This window comes from Coregonus lavaretus, assembly GCF_964263955.1.
Source record: "Coregonus lavaretus genome assembly, chromosome: 31".
Lineage (NCBI taxonomy): Eukaryota > Metazoa > Chordata > Actinopteri > Salmoniformes > Salmonidae > Coregonus > Coregonus lavaretus.
Genome location: NC_140018.1, coordinates 25,483,296 through 25,507,909, shown reverse-complemented (window position 1 = coordinate 25,507,909; position 24,614 = coordinate 25,483,296). Strand labels below are relative to the sequence as shown.

Below are 24,614 nucleotides of genomic sequence, written 5' to 3'. Positions count from 1 at the left end.
CCATGACTGCATGGCCAGGCACGACTCCAACACCATCATTTAGTTTTAAGACGACACAACTGTGGTAGGCCTGAACACCGACAACGATGAGACCTGGCCGTTTGGTGCCAGGATAACAACCTCTCCCTCAACGTGATCAAGACAAAAGAGATGATTGTGGACTAAAGGAAAAAGAGGACCGAGCAAGCCCCCACATCGACGGGGCTGTAGTGGAGCAGGTTGAGAGCTTCAAGTTCCTTGGTGTCCACATCACCAACAAACTACCTCAGATCTTCAAAACGTTCTACAGCTGCACCATCGAGAGCATCCTGACTGGTTGCATCACTGCCTGGTATGGCAACTGCTCAGCCTCCGACCGCAAGGTACTACAGAGGGTAGTGCTTACGGCCCAGTACATCACTGGGGTCAAGCTTCCTGCCATCCAGGACCTCTATACCAGGCGGTGTCAGAGGAAGGCCCTAAAAATTGTCAAAGACTCCAGCCACCCTAGTCATAGACTGTTCTCTCTGCTACCGCACGGCAAGTGGTACCGGAGCGCCAAGTCTAGGCCCAAAAGGCTTCTTAACAGCTTCTACCCCCAAGCCATAACACTCCTGAACAGCTAATCAAATGGCTAACCGGACTATTTGCATTGACCCCCACACCACCCCCTCTTTTACGCTGCTGCTACTCTGTTTATTATCTATGCATAGTCACTTCAACTCTACCTACATGTACATATTACCTCGACTTATCTGTGACCCCGCACATTGACTCTGTACCGGTACCCCCTGTATATAGCCTCGCTACTGTTATTTTACTGCTGCTCTTTAATTATTTGTATCAATTATTTACTTAACACTTATTTTTCTTAAAACTGCATTGTTGGTTAAGGGCTTGTAAGTAAGCATTTCACTGTAAGGTCTACACCTGTTGTATTCGGTGCTTTTGACAAATACAACTTGATTTGATTTGATTTGAAACCTGCTTCGTAGGATACCCCTCCGGTAGGCGATAGATGATAACAATTTTAAGCTTGAGCGGACAGGTGCAAAACATGGTGATTAGAAGGTGCTGTGTATATTGTATTTTCAACCAGCAACTATCAGGAAATGACAATGATCAAACTTTTTCACACTTTTACATTGTTAGTTTCATCAGCTGTTGTACAATATGATACAAAACAAAGGAAAAAACACAAATATACACATTTTCAACCGTAGCAATGATTCAGTGCCTTGCAAAAGTATTCATCCCACTTGGCGTTTTTCCTATTTTGTTGCATTACAACCTGTAATTTAAATGGATTTTTATTTGGATTTCATGTAAAGGACATACACAAAATAGTCCAAATTGGTGAAGTGAAAAAAAATATATATATATATTGTTTCAAAAAATTCTAAAAAATTAATAACGGAAAAGTGGTGCGTGCATATGTATTCACCCCCTTTGCTATGAAGCCCCTAAATAAGATAATGTGCAACCAATTACCTTCAGAAGTCACATAATTAGTTAAATAAAGTCCACCTGCGTGCAATCTAAGTGTCACATGATCTGTCACTTGATCTCAGTATATATATACACCTGTTCTGAAAGGCCCCAGAGTCTGCAACACCACTAAGCAAGGGGCACCACCAAGCAAGCAGCACCATGAAGACAAAGGAGCTCTCCAAACAGGTCAGGGACAAAGTTATCGAGAAGTACAGATCAGGGATGGGTTATAAAAAAATATCAGACACTTTGAACATCCACCATTAAATCCATTATTAAAAAATGGAAAGAATATGGCACTACAACAAACCTGCCAAGAGAGGGCCGCCCACCAAAACTCACGGACAAGGCAATGAGAGGCACGTTTGGTGTTCGCCAAAAGGCATGTGGGAGACTCCCCAAACATATGGAAGAAGGTACTCTGGTCAGATGAGACTAAAACTGAGCTTTTTGGCCATCAAGGAAAACGCTATGTCTGGCGCAAACCCAACACTTCTCATAGTTCTGGGCTGATCCCTCACCTTCCTCATGATCATTGATGCCCCACGAGGTGAGATCTTGCATGGTCTCCAGACCGAGGGTGATTGACCGTCATCTTGAACTTCTTCCATTTTCTAATAATTGCGCCAACAGTTGTTGCCTTCTCACCAAGCTGCTTGCCTATTGTCCTGTTGCCCATCCCAGCCTTGTGCAGGTCTACAATTTTATCCCTGATGTCCTTACACAGCTCTCTGGTCTTGGCCATTGTGGAGAGGTTGGAGTCTGTTTGATTGAGTGTGTGGACAGGTGTCTTTTATACAGGTAACGAGTTCAAACAGGTGCAGTTAATACAGGTAATGAGTGGAGAACAGGAGGGCTTCTTAAAGAAAAACTGGTCTGTGAGAGCCGGAATTCTTACTGGTTGGTAGGTGATCAAATACTTATGTCATGCAATAAAATGCAAATTAAATTACTTAAAAATCATACAATGTGATTTTCTGGATTTTTGTTTTAGATTCCGTCTCTCACAGTTGAAGTGTACCTATGATAAAAATTACAGACCTCTACATGCTTTGTAAGTAGGAAAACCTGCAAAATCGGCAGTGTATCAAATACTTGTTCTCCCCACTGTATTTCAGTCTTCCAGCGATTTCAGACTGGGATGGAGGTTCACCTTCCAGCAGGACAATGACCCTAAGCATACTGCTAAAGCAACACTTGAGTGGTTTAAGGGGAACCATTTAAATGTCTTGAAATGGCCTAGTCAAAGCCCAGACCTCAATCCAATTGAGAATCTGTGGTATGACTTAAAGATTGCTGTACACCAGCGGAACCCATCCAACTTGAAGGAGCTGGAGCAGTTTTGCCTTGAAGAATGAGCAAAAATCCCAGTGGCTAGATGTGCCAAGCTTATAGAGACATACCCAAAGAAACTTGCAGCTGTAATTGCTGCAAAAGGTGGCTCTACAAAGTATTGACTTTAGGGGGGGTGAATAGTTATGCACACTCAGGTTCTGTTTTTTGGTCTAATTTCTTGTTTGTTTCACAATAAAAAATGTTTTGCATCTTCAAAGTGGTAGGCATGTTGTGCAAATCAAATGATACAAACCCCCAAAAAATCCATTTTAATTCCAGGTTGTAAGACAACAAAATAGGAAAAATGCCAAGGGGGGTGAATACTTTTGCAAGCCACTGTAAACAACAACATATCAGTCATAGCAAGAAAATATTATTTATGTAACTGTTACTGAGAATGTTATTGTACACTAAACTGCTATACTGCCTGCGTCTGAGTGATGGAAGCGGAGAGAACGGCCGTGGCTTGAGTGGCTGAGGTCCTTGATGATCTTCTTGGCCTTCCTGTGACACCTGGTGTTGTAGGTGTCCTAGAGGACAGGCAGTGACCACCCAATGGTTTGTTCCGCTGAGCGTAACACCTTCTGTAGAGCCTTGCGGTCAGCAGCGGTGGAGTTGTCGTACCAGGCCGTGATGCAGCCCGTTGTTTTATTCATGTGAGGCAATTTTTCATGATTTAAAATTGCAACTGTAATTCAATCCTATTATCCTACTAGGCCATGGAAAAAGATTCATGAATACGTTTTTATCTATTACCAAAAGCTTTGTGTGACTGTTTTTTTGCTGGTACCATGAGGCTTTATTAAATCAGAGCAAAATAAGACATTCTCTGCTTGAATAAAAATATAATTTGATTGCATATATAATGTAATGTTTTTGTAAAGGTAATGCATTGCCAATGGCAAAACCAAAGTAAAGTCAGACATTCTTTTGAGATTTTTCAATACACTTCAAATCACTTTCTTTTCCACATTGACATTTCACTGTCTATAATAGCTGAACCACTTGAGCGAAAATATATGTTGTGTTGAAAACTGCCATCCTCACTCCCTGGAATTTGTCTCTGGCTCTGTGTTGGCAATCACCAAAACAATTTCCTTGAGCAAACTGTGTCCCTCAGTGTGCAACCGTTAAAAAAGAATGGAACACCTGGGGGTCAAATGTCACAATACAAAGATAATTGTAATGACGTATTGCAGCCAAGGTGGCACTCAAATATTAATAGAGTCCTGGAAATATGTGAGAGGAAGTCAGGTTTTAGCTCTGTCTACCACTTCCTCCACCTACAGGGAGGTGACAATAAGGCCTTTTCCATCACACTAGTTAAAACAATTTGGTGATACATCAAGCAGGAGAAAAGGAGGGGAAATCAATCAAGAGATCTGGGCTAACCGCCATCGACAGAGTTTCTGACGGCGGAGATGACGGATCACAGGGGCTGCAAGAACGGACCTCCGACTTCCATGCATGCATTCTGGTTCCATGCTGGAAGACTCTGTCACTCCGGATCATCCCCACAGTTCAGACAGCATCCTCATTAAGACAGCCTGGGAGTCCACAGTCTTATAATTAAATACCTGCCAAGACACATCACCGTAAACAACATGGCACAAACTACTCATAACAAGACATAGACTTGGGTAAATTAATGGGGGGTCAATTAATGAAGCAATGTTTCCTTCCTCTGATAAAGCCCCTACACATAAGAACAGCTTCTGGGCAAACGAGTTAGTAAGGATGAATAATATGAGTAGTAGTATTAACTCTACACACAAAACAAAAAACTGAATTTTCCATGTCTGAAGTCAAGCCTCCTATGGTTCAACGTTTGTCAGTGTTCAACAGAGTCCTTCCCGCAAACCCATCTCTATCAAATGAGAGATTAGTGTTCATGGGGCTGTGCTCCTTTGATTGACATGGGGTGACACTGGCCCACAAAACACAGAAGTGGACAGGAGCCAAGAAGGCACACAGACACTTTGGGAAGACCTGATAAGCTACATGACTAGGGAACAGGGAGGCGTTTTAAACAACCCTCCCCCCTAAATCAACTTGCCTTAGCATGCTCATACAGGTCAAAAGTGTTTTCTTAGCAGGAAAGAGCCCTCTCTTTCATGAGGCCGAGACTGTTTTGGCAGTTGGGGGAAAAACACTGAAATCTGAGGACTCCCAAGCTTGGACAAAGAGGCATTGAGGAGCAGATTACAGAGTGAAGATCCTCAGCTGAAGACGATTGATCATAATTCTCCACCACTTCTGCTAATCTTCTTCGCCGAGAAGACAATTGTGGTCGTGTCCTGACCAATGTCCTGTTCTGAGGAGAGACTATGACTAAACCGTGTGATCACGTCAAAGACCCAATGCGATCATGGAACTGGCAGGTCCAGGTGTCGTCCAAAACCAAGCTACTTGCAAAGGATCTGATAAAGAGTTTAGTCTGCCGCCAAGGTCCACTGCTGCATCCACTTACATTTGTTATGTTAACAAGCCTAGCATACATAGTGGTTGTCAGTTGAAATATCTGTGACAAGTAAACATTTATAACCCAAGATGATATTAGAAAAGCAACAGTTCACTTTTTACTTTTCGTGGCATTTGTGTTTGATACAAATCAAACTAGCACAAACAATACAAACAGTACAAGCAACAAACTTAAACTTCAAGGTCGACGTTTCCCAGTCAGAGAATGAGAAAAGGAAGAGGCCAATTTTCGGATTAATGTAGTGTAAAAGTAATCTGAGGAGGGCGAGTCAGTGAATGGTGAATGATTTTCCTAATGATGCTCCAAGGTAAAAAAGTGCAGGTAAAATGTGGACCAATGTTAATTGACTCATCATGAGGGGACGCAGTGGCTCGTGGTTCTGCGTACCCACATCCATACCCACACATGCAGTCAGAGCCGGATCTAGCCTCCTGGCTAGCTGATGCACAACCTAATTCCGAAATTGCAGCTTGTGTATTCTACTATTTTAAACTCTCAACAGTAAATTGAGATGCCAACTGAGTTCTTGAGACCCCAACTGAGTTCCATCACTGGGTTAGATCGAATGGATAAAATGTGGTTTCCTCTTTTCCCTTCTCTGATTCCCAACTCCCCTGTTGCCTGTTGTCACTCTTTAGGAGAAACAACAGTCCAATGTTATCCATGGAGTAGAAACACCGCATTGGAAAAGGCTTTTAGGAATTAACATAAAAACAGAGCTAGAAATAATATCCTGCTTTCAGGTTTATATTTCAAATAGAGCTGTAAAAATTACATTTTTTATTCCATCATCAATACACACACTATGAGCTACCCTTGAAACATTACATTAAGCGTGACAGAGACATTGTTTTCCAAGCGACAGAATTCTGATTGGGTAATCAGATTGGACATTTCCCAAGCAGCAGAATCACAGCTATTTAACCTTCATCTCTAGGCTGCCGTAGATGTGCACATTTCTTCATTAGAGATGGGCTGCCATGAAATAATGTTAACCTGCTGGGTTAACTTGACCCTATCAAAGTTCTTAGTTTGTAAATGATGTCACTGACAAACAAGGGATGAACTCCCAGGACCCGCACCTCCATTAAGAATACCAATGAGTCTCGGAGCCAAGGCGCGTCTGACAGCTCCAAATTCAGCCCATTGTTCAGGGCTCTAAAGTGCTACCACAGACCTTGAGTTTTAATTTGGGAGCACCGTGCATTCGGAAAGTATTCAGACCCCTTGACTTTTTCCACATTTTATTACGTTACAGCCTTATTCTAAAACGGATAAAATTGTTTTTTTTCCGTCATCAATCTACACACAACACCCCATAATGACAAAGCAAAAACAGGTTTAGACTTTTTTTGCAAATGTATTAAAAATAAAAACTGAAATATGACATTTACATACGTATTCAGACCCTTTACTCAGTACTTTGTTGAAGCACCTTCGGCAGCGATTACAGCCTTGAGTCTTCTTGGGTATGACGCGACAAGCTTGGCACACCTGTATTTGGGGAGTTTCTCCCATTCTTCTCTGCACAGATCCTCTCAAGCTCTGTCGGGTTGGATGGGGAGCGTCGCTGCACAGCTATTTCCAGGTCTTTCCAGAGATGTTCGATCAGGTTCAAGTCCGGGCTCTGGCTGGGACACTCATGGACATTCATAGACTTGTCCCGAAGCCACTCCTGCGTTGTCTTGGCTGTGTGCTTAGGGTCATTGTCCTGTTGGAAGGTGAACCTTCGCCCTAGTCTAAGGTCCTGAGCGCTCTGGAGCAGGTTTTCATCAAGGATCTCTCTGTACTTCATCTTTCTCTCAATCCTGACTAGTCTCCCAGTCCCTGCCACTGAAAACATCCCCACAGCATGATGCTGCCACCAACATGCTTCACCGTAGGGATGGTGTCAGGTTTCCTCCAGACGTGATGCTTGGCATTCAGGCCAAAGAGTTCAATCTTGGTTTCATCAGACCAGAGAATCTTGTTTTTCATGGTCAGAGTCCTTTAGGTGCCTTTTGGCAAACTCCAAGCGGACTGTCATGTGTGTTTTACTGAGGAGTGGCTTCCGTCTGGCCACTCTACCATAAAGGCCTGATTGGTGGAGTGCTGCAGAGATGGTTGTCCTTCTGGAAGGTTATCCCATCTCCACAGAGGAACTCTGTCAGAGTGACCATCGGGATCTTGGTCACCTGACCAAGGCCCTTCTCCCCCGATTCCTCAGTTTGGCCAGGCGGCCAGCTCTAGGAAATGTCTTGGTGGTTCCAAACTTCTTCCATTTAACCTCTACGGGATCGGTGTCCCTGTACCAGGACTGTTGCTGCTCAATATGCGATATGTGACTAGAACGACTTGATACAAAATATTGTGGAGTAATGTAATTCTTCACTGGATCAGTCTGAAACGTTGCGCACACAATGATACCATCTTGTGGACAAAATCGAAATTGCACCTCGATTCCTACATCACTGTCTGGCCTTTCTCTTGCATTTCAAAGATGACGCAAAAAATAAATAAATAGAAAACTCACGTTTTTTTGTTTGTATTATCTTTTACCAGATCTAATTTCATGTTTCCACAAACATCAAAGTGTTTCCTTTCAAATGGTACCAAGAATATGCATATCCTTTCTTCAGGTCCTGAGCTACAAGCAGTTAGATTTGGGTATGTCATTTTAGGCAAAAAATTGAAAAAAGGGTACGATGGAGGCCACTGTGTTCTTGGGGACCTTCAATGCTGCAGAAATGTTTTGGTACCCTTCCCCAGATCTGTGCCTCGACACAATCCTGTCTCGGAGCTCTACGGACAATTCCTTCAATCTCATGGCTTGGTTTTTGTTCTGACATGCACTGTCAACTGGGGGACCTTTATATAGACAGGTGTGTGCCTTTCCAAATCATGTCCAATCAATTTAATTTACCACAGGTGGACTCCAATCACGTTGTAGAAACATCTCAAGGATGATCAATGGAAACAGGATGCACCTAAGCTCAATTTCGAGTCTCATAGCAGAGGGTCTGAATAATTATGTAAATAAGGTATTTTAATTTTATTTGCTACAATTTCTAAAAACCTGTTTTCACTTTGATATTATGGGGTATTGTGTGTATATTGATGAGGATTATGTTTTATTTTAGAAATAGGCTGTAACGTAACATAATGTGGAAAAAGTCAAGGGGTCTAAATACTTTCCGAATGCACTGTGTGTGTGTGTGTGTGTGTGTGTGTGTGTGTGTGTATATATATATATATATATATATATATATATATATATACACACACACACACACACACACACACACAGTGGGGGAAAAAAGTATTTAGTCAGCCACCAATTGTGCAAGTTCTCCCACTTAAAAAGATGAGGCCTGTAATTTTCATCATAGGTACACGTCAACTATGACAGACAAATTGAGCATTTTTTTTCTCCAGAAAATCACATTGTAGGATTTTTAATGAATTTATTTGCAAATTATGGTGGAAAATAAGTATTTGGTCACCTACAAACAAGCAAGATTTCTGGCTCTCACAGACCTGTAACTTCTTCTTTAAGAGGCTCCTCTGTCCTCCACTCGTTACCTGTATTAATGGCACCTGTTTGAACTTGTTATCAGTATAAAATACACCTGTCCACAACCTCAAACAGTCACACTCCAAACTCCACTATGGCCAAGACCAAAGAGCTGTCAAAGGACACCAGAAACAAAATTGTAGACCTGCACCAGGCTGGGAAGACTGAATATGCAATAGGTAAGCAGCTTGGTTTGAAGAAATCAACTGTGGGAGCAATTATTAGGAAATGGAAGACATACAAGACCACTGATAATCTCCCTCGATCTGGGGCTCCACGCAAGATCTCACCCCGTGGGGTGAAAATGATCACAAGAACGGTGAGCAAAAATCCCAGAACCACACGGGGAGACCTAGTGAATGACCTGCAGAGAGCTGGGACCAAAGTAACAAAGCATACCATCAGTAACACACTACGCCGCCAGGGACTCAAATCCTGCAGTGCCAGACGTGTCCCCCTGCTTAAGCCAGTACATGTCCAGGCCCGTCTGAAGTTTGCTAGAGTGCATTTGGATGATCCAGAAGAGGATTGGGAGAATGTCATATGGTCAGATGAAACCAAAATATAACTTTTTGGTAAAAACTCAACTTGTCGTGTTTGGAGGACAAAGAATGCTGAGTTGCATCCAAAGAACACCATACCTACTGTGAAGCATGGGGGTGGAAACATCATGCTTTGGGGCTGTTTTTCTGCAAAGGGACCAGGACGACTGATCCGTGTTAAGGAAAGAATGAATGGGGCCATGTATCGTGAGATTTTGAGTGAAAACCTCCTTCCATCAGCAAGGGCATTGAAGATGAAACGTGGCTGGGTCTTTCAGCATGACAAAGATCCCAAACACACTGCCCGGGCAACGAAGGAGTGGCTTCGTAAGAAGCATTTCAAGGTCCTGGAGTGGCCTAGCCAGTCTCCAGATCTCAACCCCATATAAAATCTTTGGAGGGAGTTGAAAGTCCGTGTTGCCCAGCGACAGCCCCAAAACATCACTGCTCTAGAGGAGATCTGCATGGAGGAATGGGCCAAAATACCAGCAACAGTGTGTGAAAACCTTGTGAAGACTTACAGAAAACGTTTGACCTGTGTCATTGCCAACAAAGGGTATATAACAAAGTATTGAGAAACTTTTGTTATTGACCAAATACTTATTTTCCACCATAATTTGCAAATAAATTCATAAAAAATACTACAATGTGATTTTCTGGAAAACATTTTCTCATTTTGTCTGTCATAGTTGACGTGTACCTATGATGAAAATTACAGGCCTCTCTCATATTTTTAAGTGGGAGAACTTGCACAATTGGTGGCTGCCTAAATACTTTTTTCCCCACTGTATTTGTGTATATATATATATATATATATATATATATATATATATATATATATATATATATATATATACACACACACACACACTTTTTTTATATAATAATTGTTGTAATAAGGCTTCGCTGTACCATTGTATCCCGAGCGCAGATTGGTTAGTGTCATGCTTGCACCATTAATACAGCGAAAACAGTTTGTTCTAACCCAAACAGTTTAAAAGATCTGACCCATATTTGACTCGTTTCAGGAAACTAGGTGTATGTCGCGTGTCACTACTTCACAGGAGAGCCATTTGAACGTAAAGTATTTTTTTTAAATCACAAAACTAATCACAAACTTGATGCTCTTAAAGAGACTACAATGTTCAATGCAATGCATCTCAATAAGAAAGTGCTTTTACATAATTTAGAAACCTAATCTTCCACAAATTACTTTTTAATTTCAATGACAGGTATTTGTAACAACATTTTGGATTTTTATAATAAACAAATGTATTTACAAGGTTACATATTAGTTTCTAGGGTACAACACGTGCTTCAGAAGTAGCTAGAATTCATATAGAGTACAACAGTATGAGTCATAATACCCATAAAATATAGCGGTCAAACAGGGAAATGGTTCCAATTGTTTTTCCCATAACGGATTACCCTGGTGTGACATTTTGATAACAGTGTAAATCACGCTAGGACAAGGTGACTTCTATCAATATACAGTGGGGAGAACAAGTATTTGATACACTGACGATTTTGCAGGTTTTCCTACTTACAAAGCATGCAGAGGTCTGTAATTTTTTATCATAGGTACACTTCAACTGTGAGAGACGGAATCTAAAACAAAAATCCAGAAAATCACGTTGTATGATTTATAAGTAATTAATTTGCATTTTATTGCATGACATAAGTATTTGATACATCAGAAAAGCAGAACTTAATATTTGGTACAGAAACCTTTATTTGCAATTACAGAGATCATACGTTTCCTGTAGGTCTTGACCAGGTTTGCACACACTGCAGCAGGGATTTTGGCCCACTTCTCCATACAGATCTTCTCCAGATCCTTCAGGTTTCGGGGCTGTCGCTGGGCAATACGGACTTTCAGCTCCCTCCAAAGATTTTCTATTGGGTTCAGGTCTGGAGACTGGCTAGGCCACTCCAGGATCTTGAGATGCTTCTTACTTACACTCCTTAGTTGCCCTGGCTGTGTGTTTCGGGTCGTTGTCATGCTGGAAGACCCAGCCACGACCCATCTTCAATGCTCTTACGACCCATCTTCAATGCTCGCGATACATGGCCCCATCCATCCTCCCCTCAATACGGTGCAGTCGTCCTGTCCCCTTTGCAGAAAAGCATCCCCAAATAATGATGTTTCCACCTCCATGCTTCACGGTTGGGATGGTGTTCTTGGGGTTGTACTCATCCTTCTTCTTCCTCCAAACACAGCGAGTGGAGTTTAGACCAAAAAGCTCTATTTTTTTCTCATCAGACCACATGACCTTCTCCCATTCCTCCTCTGGATCATCCAGATGGTCATACTTCAGACGGGCCTGGACATGCACTGGCTTGAGCAGGGGGACCTTGCATGCGCTGCAGGATTTTAATCCATGACGGCGTAGTGTGTTACTAATGGTTTTCTTTGAGACTGTGGTCCCAGCTCTCTTCAGGTCATTGAACAGGTCCTGCCGTGTAGTTCTGGGCTGATCCCTCCCCTTCCTCATGATCATTGATGCCCCCGAGGTGAGAAAAACTAACAGGTCTGTAAGAGCCGGAATTCTTACTGGTTGGTAGGTGATCAAATACTTATGTCATGCAATAAAATGCAAATTAATTACTTAAAAATCATACAATGTGATTTTCTGGATTTTTGTTTTAGATTCAGTTGAAGGGATAAAAATTACAGACCTCTACATGCTTTGTAAGTAGGAAAACCTGCAAAATCGGCAGTGTATCAAATACTTGTTCTCCCCACTGTATTCACCTGTATTTACCCCCCCAAAATGAAAAGCTAATTAGCCGCTAATGTGGCTATCATAAAGAACTACAAATGCCATGACGATCTGGACGAGACTGCCAAATCAAGGCAAAAGGTAAGAATCTCTGGATTTACCATCTAATGTAATCTAAATGTAGTAATGAATAAATTGGCTACATTTCTTTAAAAATGGACAATTCTGTGAAATGTCTTGTGCAAGTTTTAAATGTACATAATACCTGTTAGTAAAGGTGTCAGCTAGAGATGACGTGCAGGAGCTTGCAGGGATTAGTCGTTTTGCATGATGTCTACTTTGATGCTAATTAGCATTTTCGAATCTGAGAGTAAATAGAGCCGAATATATTGATAAAAGACACCTTGTCCGAGAGAGAGTAACATGGTTATCAAAACCTACATGAAACACAGCCCTTATTTTAAGTGTTTCTAAAATCCCCTATGTGAAAAATGAATGGAGGAAAAAAGATTGGAACCATTTCCCTGTTTGACCACTAGGTTTTATGGGTATTATTATTATTTTTATTTATTTTTTATCTTACAGTCTGGTGCTCCTACATTTTATGATGTGCTACTAACTTTTACCAATGAAAAATGTTAATTTAGAGCCCAGCCATGTTATGTCTGATGATGAGAATATATACATATATGGTCTAGGTACCTCTATTTTTTCATATTTGAGAACCTACAATCAAGTTGTCATGTTTCCAGGGCAAGGGTTAGTCTATCCCAGAAATATGCAGTGTTCTGTACTTCAACATGACTGACTTTACCCAAATGACCCTGTTAATTTCAGTTCAAACCCACAGAGCTGTGGTTAACCTAAACCACATGTGGGGGAAAGGCATGAGTGGACCATAAATACTGGAGTCAGTTGGGGGCCTTTTAGTCGAGTCACAGGGAGGGGAGTCTGGGGGGCACTACTTTTCTAGAGAATGGTCAAGTATACCACACAGGATGGGAAAAGAACCAAACAAAGGCCTAGGACAGAAACATCCCATGGCCTCTGTTATTCATACAGTAAGCACATCTCTTCTGGACATAACTTGCCAAGACAACGTCTGTCATACAAAGGCAGACTCTAGCTTAACTTAATCTACACCAAGCACATTTTTCCATCTCCAGTTTAATGCTTCTGACTGGATCATTTTTGGGATTTACCTTAAATAAACTGTGCACATAATTCACCAAGACCTACTGTTTCATAACATATGCCTTACCTTGAGGCAAAACCTTGAACAAGTACACTATGTATACACTATGAGTGTGAGGATCTAGGCTATGCTCCATAGGTAAGTGTTGGATAAGGAGCGTGCTGGGGGTGTCCTGAGAAATCCTCTGCTCCTTTGTTTGAATAAGGGGCAATAAATTCCAAGTTGAGCAGGGCCGTGAGGACTCGGCTCTTTGTGCCTTTAATGTACCAGTAGGTGACAGCCCACTTGTCTCTGCAACCAGAGGGGGGGATCTGCTTAACATCAATGCAGAAAACGGACTGGGGGAGGTGGGAGGGCCACGGGGGGGTAATGATCAAATCTATATCATTAACATTCCTTTGTGCCGACTTAACAAGCAAATCCTATTTTCTGATAGCCTCCCTACTAAAACTCAACAAATAACACAACGATGATCATGAGGATCATGTGTAGTTCTAAGCTTTGTTGTTTACATAGGAAAGTAAACAGATTAAGTTTATTAAGCAATGCTATTTATTTTTTGCTTGAAAATAATTAAATGATACAGGAAATAAACATGGAGTACAGTAAAATATCAAAAGCTACATCATAAACTACCAAAATGATGATAGGTCTGTACTTAACTTTTCTGTTGTACAAACAATCCAGACAATAGTGCCAGACAGACATGTATTGAGGGGAACAAATAAAGCCTCCCAGACAGAAAAGGCAACAGTCTTATTTTCTTATCTGTTTCAGCCCTGAGCTGGTGTGGCTGTGGGAGAATTCCACTTTAATATTATGTTGAGACTTCAGCCCTCAGGAGGTTTTCAGACGCAGATGTACAGCAGTTAAAAGCACATGATATCCAGACTGCTACAAGCATGATGACTTGTTCTCAACTGGCTTACCTGGTTAAATAAAGGTGAAATAAAAATAAAATGACGAGGTAACCCCCCCGTGGGGAGAAACCCTCTCCACCTGGAAGACAGACAGGACGATGACGATGATGATGATGATGGTGGTGGTGGTGGTGGGGCAGATCACTGTGAGTCAATCACACAGCAGCTCCACGCTTTAGCAACATGTTGACTATACACACTCAACCATTAACTGCAGACATGTCTACAGAAAGTCATTCATGAGGAGCAGACAGGTCATGGCATGACATTCACTTTGAATGAGCATTTGCTATCTGAGGTACTGAACTTGTATGTACTGTAGGTCATGTTCGGTAATTCATCGTCTATAAAGAAATCTGATGACAGTCAATTGTTGGACATTCTTTTCCACACTGAAAAAAATATGGTCTCATCCACTATAGCTATTAGCATTTTAATTTAACTAGTCATCTGCAAAGAATATTGTTGTTTGCCACTGAACGCCAACTTTTAGACCATACGTTGGCTCCCTGTATATTGAAGTCGTTATTTGAAGTGAAAGTATGAGGCAGGACAGGCTGAATGTCTGTTTTAAATCAACAGACACTGGCTGCCGAGTGCATCGCAGTGCTAGCTGTGCCACTAGAGATACTGGTTCGAATCCAGGCTCTGTCGTAGCCGGGGGCGGCGCACAATTGGCCCAGCGTCGTCCAGGGTAGGGGAGGGAATGGCCGGCAGGGATGTTGGTAGAGCATGGCGTTTGCAACGCCAGGGTTGTGGGTTCGATTCCCACGGGGGGCCAGTATGAAAAAAATAAAAAATAAGATAATGTAAGTCGCTCTGGATAAGAGCGTCTGCTAAATGACTAAAAATGTAAATGTTTATTCTCCAGCATGTCTGTGAAACCTGTCAATAGCTAAGGTGTCCATCTAATTGGTGATAGATTTACATGCAAATATTCACCAATTGGCAGCCACAGATTGATAAGCAGGATGTTTGCCACAAATTTTAAAAAAATGTCCTACCAGTGGTGTTTCCACAAAATGGACATGTTGCAGATAGAAATCAGTGCGTGATGTAGTGCACCCAAAATGTACTTTTTCGATTTGAGTTTTAATGTACCGAATAACAATCCAATGTTCAATGTGTTTCTATCGCATTTTCAACTCTACCGATAGTTTTGTCACAAAAACTGTTGAGTTAAATAGTAAATGTGCCTAGTCTGGTCTTGGGACATGCTCTCTAGCCAACAGCTTGTGGGTAGGTTAGTCTACATTATGAGATCATTATGGATAAGAGCGAGAATATTTGTATTTGTCAAACGCCAGTCAAGCATCGATCATCATGTCTCCAGAATAAGACCCTCGACATTTATTGGAAAGCATGAAGCTAATACCGTACACTTTCACCACCCTGTGAAGTTCATCATTACTTATGTAATCTGTAGCCAAATAAACTGCATGGTTTCCCGAGTCGTAGTGGGAGGAGCACACACCGTGTCATCGTGTGACTCGATATGATTGTTATTATATCAATATTTGCACATAAAGGCGTTTTGTTTTTAGATATTAGGACATGAAAAACAGTTTGGTACTAGAATTTGTGTTACTTTCGGTACTTCTGTCAAATGTGTCTCACTGATCAAGCCTGTCGATCAGCGAAGCCGACCCCTGCTCCACTTAATCATTGCTAGCCTGCACTGGAATTCTTGGCAGCATAATGTTAGCTCCCCACTCATGATCCACAGATGTTAACACACTTCAATATTGCGACACGGCATGTAGAAATGTTGAAGCTGTTAATTACTGTTCGCAAAACAATGTCCACAGAGGCTAGAACACTTTACAATGGAAGAAGATACCAGTAGCGTCCAGCTTTATAAGCTACCTTTCCTTGCTAGCTGACAGCTAAAGCTAACATCAATTCACTACCCGAGTACTCTGTGATAATATGCAAACCATAATGCAAAATATGCTGATTTCAAAGCTGATTGCCACCAAAAACTTGATTCATTCACTTATACAGAGCAATAGTAATGGCGTCTTTTTGTAGGTAGTAACTCCGCCATGGTTCGTTGGACAAAGCCTACGGGAAAATTTAGTTTTTGTAGGGTTTTTGGATAAACGCAGAAAATAAGGTCTGAGGTAAACACAGGCTTAGAAGATCTTATATGTTTTGTTCTATGAGATAATCTTCATCAGCTAACATCGCTTTTTGTGAATACCGAAAGGTCGCTGGTTCTAATCCCTGAGCCGACTAGGTGAAAAATCTGTCGATGCTTAACCCTAATTGCTCCTGTAAGTTGCTCTGGCTAAGAACGTCTGCTAAATGAAAAAAAATAAAATAATGTATATATATATATTAAATACTTTTACAAAAACTTCTAAAAACATAAAAGTTTCATAATTCATAAAGGTCATGTTAACTGACTGATATTATCTGTGTCAACCTCAGACCTTATTTTCAGCGTTTATCCCAAAACCCTATACTTTTCCCATTCATTTTTCCCATAGGAATGGCTGAACGAATTAGAGGTAACTCATTTCCGAGTTTTATGACTACAAGCTGGCAAGCTCTATTCAGTCTCTCTCACATGTGTCTCTCAAATATGATCTATTGCCTCAGCAAACTAACTGCCTCGTGAATGACGTCATTACTGGTTAAAAAGACAGCTCACATTTTTATAAAAGAAGCTACTTCTATGCAAATGTTGTTGATCAGTACAATAAAATCAGTCCCAAATGGAAGGGAAACAGATCGTTTGAAATCTGAAGCCCCATGATATCAGCCAAAACAAGCTCAATAACTCAATGCATGCACACACTCCTATTGGATATGCATTCAACTGTATTGTGGATAGCCTTAGGCTACATCTTTACCCAGTTTATTAATAGAGATTTATCATTCAAATAAATTATTACCATTATGTAGTTAGACTGATTAAAACAAAGTCAAATTGATTGTATAATTCATTAATGCATACATGGCTGTCTCAGAAAACTGTTGATGTAAAAAAATGCAACTGTAATGATATTTAACTCAAAAACGATTGAACAGAGCAGCAGCTGAGTTTATCTGTCTGGATCAAGTGCCATTCTGTGACTTTGGCTAATAAATATGCCTTCTTTTTTTGCAGTGGTATCGTTTTGGTATCGAGCATCGTGATGGTATCGAGAATTGGGATACTAAACCTGGTATCGAAGTCAAAATTCTGGTATTGCGACAACACTAACGGAGAGTTGTTTTTCTGTCAAATTAAGGACATAGGAGCTGCACTTCCCAGAACAGGGTGTTGAATGTATGATGACTTAAATCATAATCTTAATGGAGTCAATGCATTGATACTTCAATCTCCTTCAACCATCCAACCAGAATAAAAATGGCAAAATTCTAAACCATCCGACTTTTTTTTCTCTCCCAGTCTCCCTTAGGAAAAGTCCAGTCAGCATTCAAAAGAAGCTTACGGGCAGGCATCAGAATAGACCACCAAAAACACCATTACGGCTTTAATCTCCAAAATGCTGTGATGACAAAGACTGGGGATAACTGGGGTCTGAGACATTCACCAGGGCACTGAACACGAACAATTGCAGAGCATCTCTCCCTGTCCCAAATACCCAGCAGACAGGAGCATGATGCATGCTGAGAGCAGAGACACATCAACACTGTCCTCCCATGCAGAGCTTCAAGTGCAACTCCACAAGGCTTTTGTTGCCTTGTGTGTTACAATAGGTTCATGGTCCGTGTTGCTGTGGGAATGAAGATGGGTGAAACACTCCTTTAAGTCCAGTTCAGAATACATCTGTCTGAGCGGGCACCTCCCGGGGCCAAATAAACAATAAGAGCACAGGGCCTTGGAAACATTGCAGACATTTAATACTGTACGGTAAAAGGGTCATTGGATGCGTTATTCAAGGCAGTGGGCCTGTGTTTAACATGTCTGTTGGGTTTATAAGAAGAACAAACTTGCTTATTCATTCGTAATCCCGAGAAAAACTGGCAGATGGGTAACATGCTGACAAAACCCTTACAGGTGCAGTTCTGAATAAATAAATAAACAAATAAAAGGGGAGAATTTATACGGAGGCTGCTGATTTTGAGGAAAACCAAATTAAAAATCCATACCGTTGCAAAATCACTTGACACATTCTGTCAGGTATTGATTCACCATGCATAATCTAAAACTTCAGAAAACTAAGGGAACAATAAGTGGCTGCATGCTGCAAATAGATTTTGTTGAGGCAACGCATAAAAAACGTACAATTCTCTCACAGGTGCTGAGATAAGCAACTTCTCTCACTGTCGCCTAACCTGTAATAAAACTAAGATATAAGACTGCTTGTGTGGTCAGCAACTTCCACTCTTAGAAGAGTCTTATTTGTATTGAATAGCAGAGGAGGGGGGGGGGGGGGGATCTTCCTCTCTGTATTGCCTCACACACTAGACCGTGGTCTACCATGGCCTATGTTTTAATGAGGGGAAAATTGCGTGCATAAAAAACCTGAAGCTGAGATGTAGTGAAGGATACCTCATTAGGCCTTGGAGAAACTAAGAAAACTCACTCTCCTGTGCCCAATTCATAAACATATCAAAGTAAAAACATACAAATGTACTGGAAATGCAAGTGCTATGATGAATTGTTTGTCAGATCAACCAATAAGAGTAAGGTTAGGCTAGTTATTTCTAGTGCTGACTGACATTTCACATTTACATTTTAGTCATTTAGCAGACGCTCTTATCCAGAGCGACTTAGAGTTAGTGAGTGAATACATTTTCATACTGACCATATGAAAGCATCAATAGTGTTCTTCTCATTAGGGGTCCATTTTGAATACATCTCACCCAGTAACAGCTGTTCATCTCCTGCAGTGTCTACCTTTTGGTTAATGGCCATCTCTCCCGAGAGTCATTCACACTTGATTCTCTGATAGGTGGGCAACGAAATGAGTTTGCTTCTCTGTAATTACTTATGCAACCACAGTGATTTTACAAAGCAAACACTAAAGGGTAACTGCAGATGAATGTGGTTTAAAAAGACTACATTTATTCCATGCATGTAATGAAGGAAACTATGTTGCTTATCTGCAACAACTGCAGTTATTTCATGTTATTGCACACACACACATCACAACCAAATGAATGTGTGGTATTTGGCTAACCTCACATGAACTGTAGCCCGCAAAGGTTTGAAAATTGTCTGTTTTATATACGAGAAAGAATCGAGTTAACCTCTTATATGCTGTGGTTTATTGTCCCAAATCATGTGAGAGCAGCACTATCCATTTCTGAAGAGAGAGCCATTAACAGAGAGCTGCAGTGACACAGCTGCACAGAGACCATATTGAGCATTCAAGGTGGCATAGAACAACAGCCAGGAGTCATCAGGTCACAATTAATCAGGACAGGGGCTCCTGTCAATGATAGCACAGCTCAGTAACTCACCCTTCACCGGTTGTCCCATTTGCGCTGCGGCCAAATGCAAGCAACAGAAAAATAAATAAGTGGATTAGCACACCGATTTGTATATTTTCATCGCAGAGCAGCATTGCTTTATGAAATTGACATTTTACATTGATGTAAAGTGATCTTCAGTTAATTTCCATAATACCGGCAGCATAATCACATCATTTACGAATCAATCTCCAAAATGTGTAATTTGCCTTTTGTCATCGTGTGTTTTTGATTACTCTAATGTAATTAATCCATGGTTAAGACTTTCTGATTAATTAATCTGCAATTATATAGACAGCTGTATTTTCTATTTCCAACCCCCCACCAGTGGTGAATTAATCTGATGATGCAGGTTACACTCAAACAGATATGTGAGGAACGTGTGTGTACGCTTTGAAGAGCAAAGACTTATGGAGGCCCTTAGTTAATCAGCAATAAAAAAAGGCCAAAAGGTTATAGAGGCAGAGGCTAAAGTAACAATTATGGGCTACATATCTGACTACATCCGAAATTATTGACACCCTAGATAAAGATGAGCAATAATGACTGTATAAAATAAATAATTTAAATACTAAGCAATATTGTATGCTCAATATTTTTTATTATTATTTTATACTAATAGAAAGTTACAGACAGTCAAAGTCCATACCCCCACTGGTAATGGTGAGAGGTTAGCATGTCTTGGGGGTATGATCTTTGACCCTCTGTAACTTTTTCACTCATCATTATTCACGATTCATTCAGGATTATCCGTAATCATGGTAGCATCCACAGTAATGTAGAATTGTTTAGAAACATATTCTATTCTTATTGACAATAAAAGTGACTCCAAAAGGACACAATACATTATTTACCATTCATTATCTATTGGGCACAAAATAATCTGAAAATGCATCAAACAAGTTTGTAGAGTCTAGGGCGGTCCCCGACTAAAAAAATCTTGGCTGACCAAGAGTCGTCTTTTTCCAAAATCAACTATATATAGGCTACTGAGCTTGTCTGATGCTTTAAGCGCACTGTGATTAAATAATTAAGACACACAAATGACTCAAGAGGGAGCCAGAGATCAAGATAGCCTAACCAGAAGAAGAAAAACCTATTCCCGAACCCCCTCCTCCCGCTGCTGCTGGCCTTCACAGATTCTGCCTTTATGCTCCCGAAGTTGTCAGTAATAGGCTACACCAGGGGTTGGCAACCTTTTCCATTTGGAGTGCCAATTTATTTTACAATTTCTATCTATCTGCGGCCCAGTTACAATTTTCATAAAATCACATTTTCGTGGGAACAGTTTCATTTATTTTTTATAATAAAGTCGTATCAAAATCATTTATGTGATTAATACAAATTATATCTAAATCTAAATGAAAAGTAATGTCTATTGCCATTGCCAACTATATAGAAATAGCCAACAAAGCCAACAAATAAAAACATTGCAGCCTGCAGGAAGAAAATAAATCACATTGCATGGCCTGTCTGCAAGGAACTTGAAACACTGTATCAACTAGGTCCAGCCCAAGCTTGTGCTAACAAACTTACAACATTGGGGCGGCTGGTAGCTTAGTGGTTAAGAGCGTTGTGCCAGTAACCGAAAGGTCGCTGGTTCTAATCCCCGAGCCAACTAGGTGAAAAATCTGTCGATGTGCCCTTGAGCAAGGCACTTAACCCTAATTGCTCCTGTAAGTCGCTCTGGATAAGAGCGTCTGCTAAATAATGTAAATGTAAATGTAAAATATTGTATAAAATATTCTGGACCCTCAGTTTCCCGAGCCAGTGAGCTCCTGACACAGCTGTAGGCTATTTGTGCAAGGGATAAGAAGTAATCAGGCAGTCCTATTTTATGAAGTTTCTACCGGATCAGCGCATTACTTTTTTATTTTCTTTCACGCCTTATCGAAAGGGCAAGAGCTGGAAAGATTGTTCAAATAGGCTACATTGAGGAACTATTGTCATTCTCAATGGATGTAAAAACAGACTTTATTTATTTATTTTATACAGTCATTATTGCTCATCTTCATCAAGTGTGTCAATAATTTCAGACCCCACTATATCTGAACAAAAATGTGAAAATTGTTTCAAAAGAGATCATATGGATTGCAATACAAATATAAGAGATCAATTAAAAGTACATCTTAAATGATTGGGAATGAGTCAGTTGAATTAACATCTATTTAAATGACAGACAGCATTTAACAGGTTTCCCTAGAATTAGCATTTTGAATGGTTTATAGAAAACAGGACCCCACCCTCCTACTGTTTGTCAAGTCCCCTGGGACACAGTATGAGTTGTATCGGATTTAATTTACACAACAGAAAAAGCTAATAATATGTTTTACCATTCCAAATAGTCTAGTAGTGATTCAGCCATAAAACTGGTGGCTTATTTTTTTCTCTCTAGAGCACTCATGAAAAACTACAGTTTTTTCAATTTAGATGAAAGTGTTGCAACTGAAGGTGAAAAGCATTGGACCCTCAAGAGTAGAGACATACTAAAAAGTATATATTTTTTACCCTGAGAGTAACTTTGTGATGCTTTATTGTTTGGTTCCATGATCTGCTTGTTTACTTAAAGGTCACAGCGAATGTTCAAAAGGGCAAAAGCTTTCATTCTGTAATCACAATTTTGCATTGTATTAATTAATGTTTCTAAACAAATTGACTTTTACCTTTGGTTCCAGGTAATAAGGAAGAACTAGGTTATCATAAATGATATACCTATTTGAGTCATTGCAGCCTATTCGTATAAGGACCAGTTTTTCTCATGTCCAAAAAGTTGTTAATTAGGCCTACTGTACAACCATATCATGCCATATTTAAGGTAACAGTAGAGACAGCGGGCTCCTACTTTCAGTCTCACCATTAGCCAGCCTATTCTTGGCGTAAAGTTCCTAAATGGCAAGTTGGTGTTTCTTCAATGACTTCAGGTTTGCACGACCTCTTCATTAGGCTACAGTATGCAACAGAATTCGAAATTACAACAAGCTATTTACTGCTATGTTTGCCTGATATGATCGAAGTGTCCATACAGTCCATTTCAATGTTGTGATCATGCAGAAATCATGGATATGATAACTTTTTTCAAATAGGCTACATAGTCTACGGGTGCATGCTGCGACGTCAGGACGGACTCAAATACTTTCGTTTTGGTGGCAACATTTTGGGACGTAACCGTATATTCAGAATGGTAACTTGCTCCCTTTACCTGCAATAAAGCCACGGCAGGAATCGGACCCGATTTTAGAGTAATGATTCGGAACAAGCTAAGAAACATTAGGTTATCAGACTTGGCAAAGACATGGGCTAATTGTGCTTTTGTATCAAGTTTTTCCGGATCAACGAAATGCAACAGCCCACACCTTGATTTAAATTACTCCAACTAAAAACATTCACCACCAACTTTCCTCTAGTCTCGGCTCGTACAGTCTCTCTCACAGAAAGGTTTAAAGATCCTTACCTGTCGTGAATTGAGTCCCGACGCTTAGAATTGAGGAGTAGAGTAGTATGAAGCCAAGTCTAAATGTATCCATGTTTATTTATAGAGTTGTTCAAGTTTTAAAGCAGTTTGAGACGCTTATTATTCCTGTGGATTCACGGACTCCATTCTCACCGCTTCACTCTTGTGGATACTTTGTTTCTCCGTGAGTGGAGTGAAAGTCAATGACGTCAGCATTGTCACCTATTCAAACGGCTTTGCTCAGAGATATTTGGCTGCTCAGCAGGCTCTGAGAGCGACAGCAGGCTCCCCCTAATGTTGGCAAAGTGCTACAACTGCTTAGTTTTCATGCGTCTTTCTCTATCCAAACGGAACAGAAAGTGTATCCAGTTGAATTAGTGTTGCATTAAATTGTTGATTAACTTGAATTGGATGAATATGTATAGACAAGATTCATGAAATGCATTAATTAAAAACTGCATAGCCTTTGTGACAGATTCACAATTACAGTGCCACTTATCACTATAATTCACAGAAAGTGATACATTGGTGCCACTATATTCAGCCTGTTTAGAGGGAGGGATTATAGATGTCTCATGAAAAGGAAAGGTAATTCTTCAAAGTTGCAAAGTGAGCTGTTTGGTGATTGGATAGGGTAGGCTACTTGTAATAACTCAGTAGAAGCCCTCTGTAGACGCTATAGGGACTTGAATTGAACTGGAAATATGAGTTGCAGATTAATGAGATATCAAATCTTGAAATATCTGGTTACTGTAACATACCAATCAATCAACAGCAGCAATTTACTGTACTTTCCCATTAATTCATAGGAAGTACTGATCTCCATTTATTGCGCCCTTTAGGCAGACTTGAGTATGACTGCTGGCAATTTGTTGCCTTCATGCCTTCTTGGGTGTCAAGTCAGTCTGATCAATGACACGATAGAGAGATGTATGAAGAGAGGGAATGTAACAAGATTGTACTTGATGTGGGCTTGTAATTACACACTATAGTTAGTGAGTCTGTAAGTCTGTCAGATTATAGGTTTATCATACTTGACCCTCAGCTCTTCTCCAATGAGACGCACTGACTTTTCAGTGAGGGATTGAGAAGCAGGCCGGGCTGCCATGTAAACAGCTGAAATCAAAGGCTGCTTCTACATCTCTCTGCAAAGGGAGGGTTGGCTGAAGAGCCTTTGGAAGGTGCCAAATTCAGGAGTCAAAAATGTTTGGACAGCTCTGCTCTTGCCTTACAACACTTACCAAATAACCCTGATTTGCTCTCTCTGAAACACATTTTACATTTTTGTCATTTAGCAGACGCTCTTATTCAGAGCAACTAGGGTTAATTGCCTTGCTCAAGGGCACATCAACAGATTTCTTACTTAGTCGTCTCAGGGATTCAAACCAGCAACCTTTCGGTTACTGGCCCAACGCTCTTAACCACTAGGTTACCTGCCTACACACAGAGAAAACATCACTGGAAGGTGATACAGGACTGACAAATCAAGACAAGGTTTGAAATGGAGAGAACG

At 40.6% G+C, this 24,614-nt stretch overlaps 1 protein-coding gene across 2 annotated transcripts in view; it reads right to left on the bottom strand.

Moving 5' to 3' along the window:
• Positions 1 to 23,261, bottom strand: part of ptprk (protein tyrosine phosphatase receptor type K) — a 170,917-nt gene extending 147,656 nt beyond the window's left edge. For both annotated transcript variants that reach the window (XM_084149697.1, XM_084149698.1), the window contains exon 1: positions 23,102 to 23,261. In XM_084149697.1, coding sequence (XP_084005823.1) covers positions 23,102 to 23,174 — 73 coding nt within the window. In that variant the 5' untranslated portion in view covers positions 23,175 to 23,261. The remainder of the gene's footprint in view (positions 1 to 23,101) is intronic.
• Between the last annotated feature and the right edge of the window lie 1,353 nt (positions 23,262 to 24,614).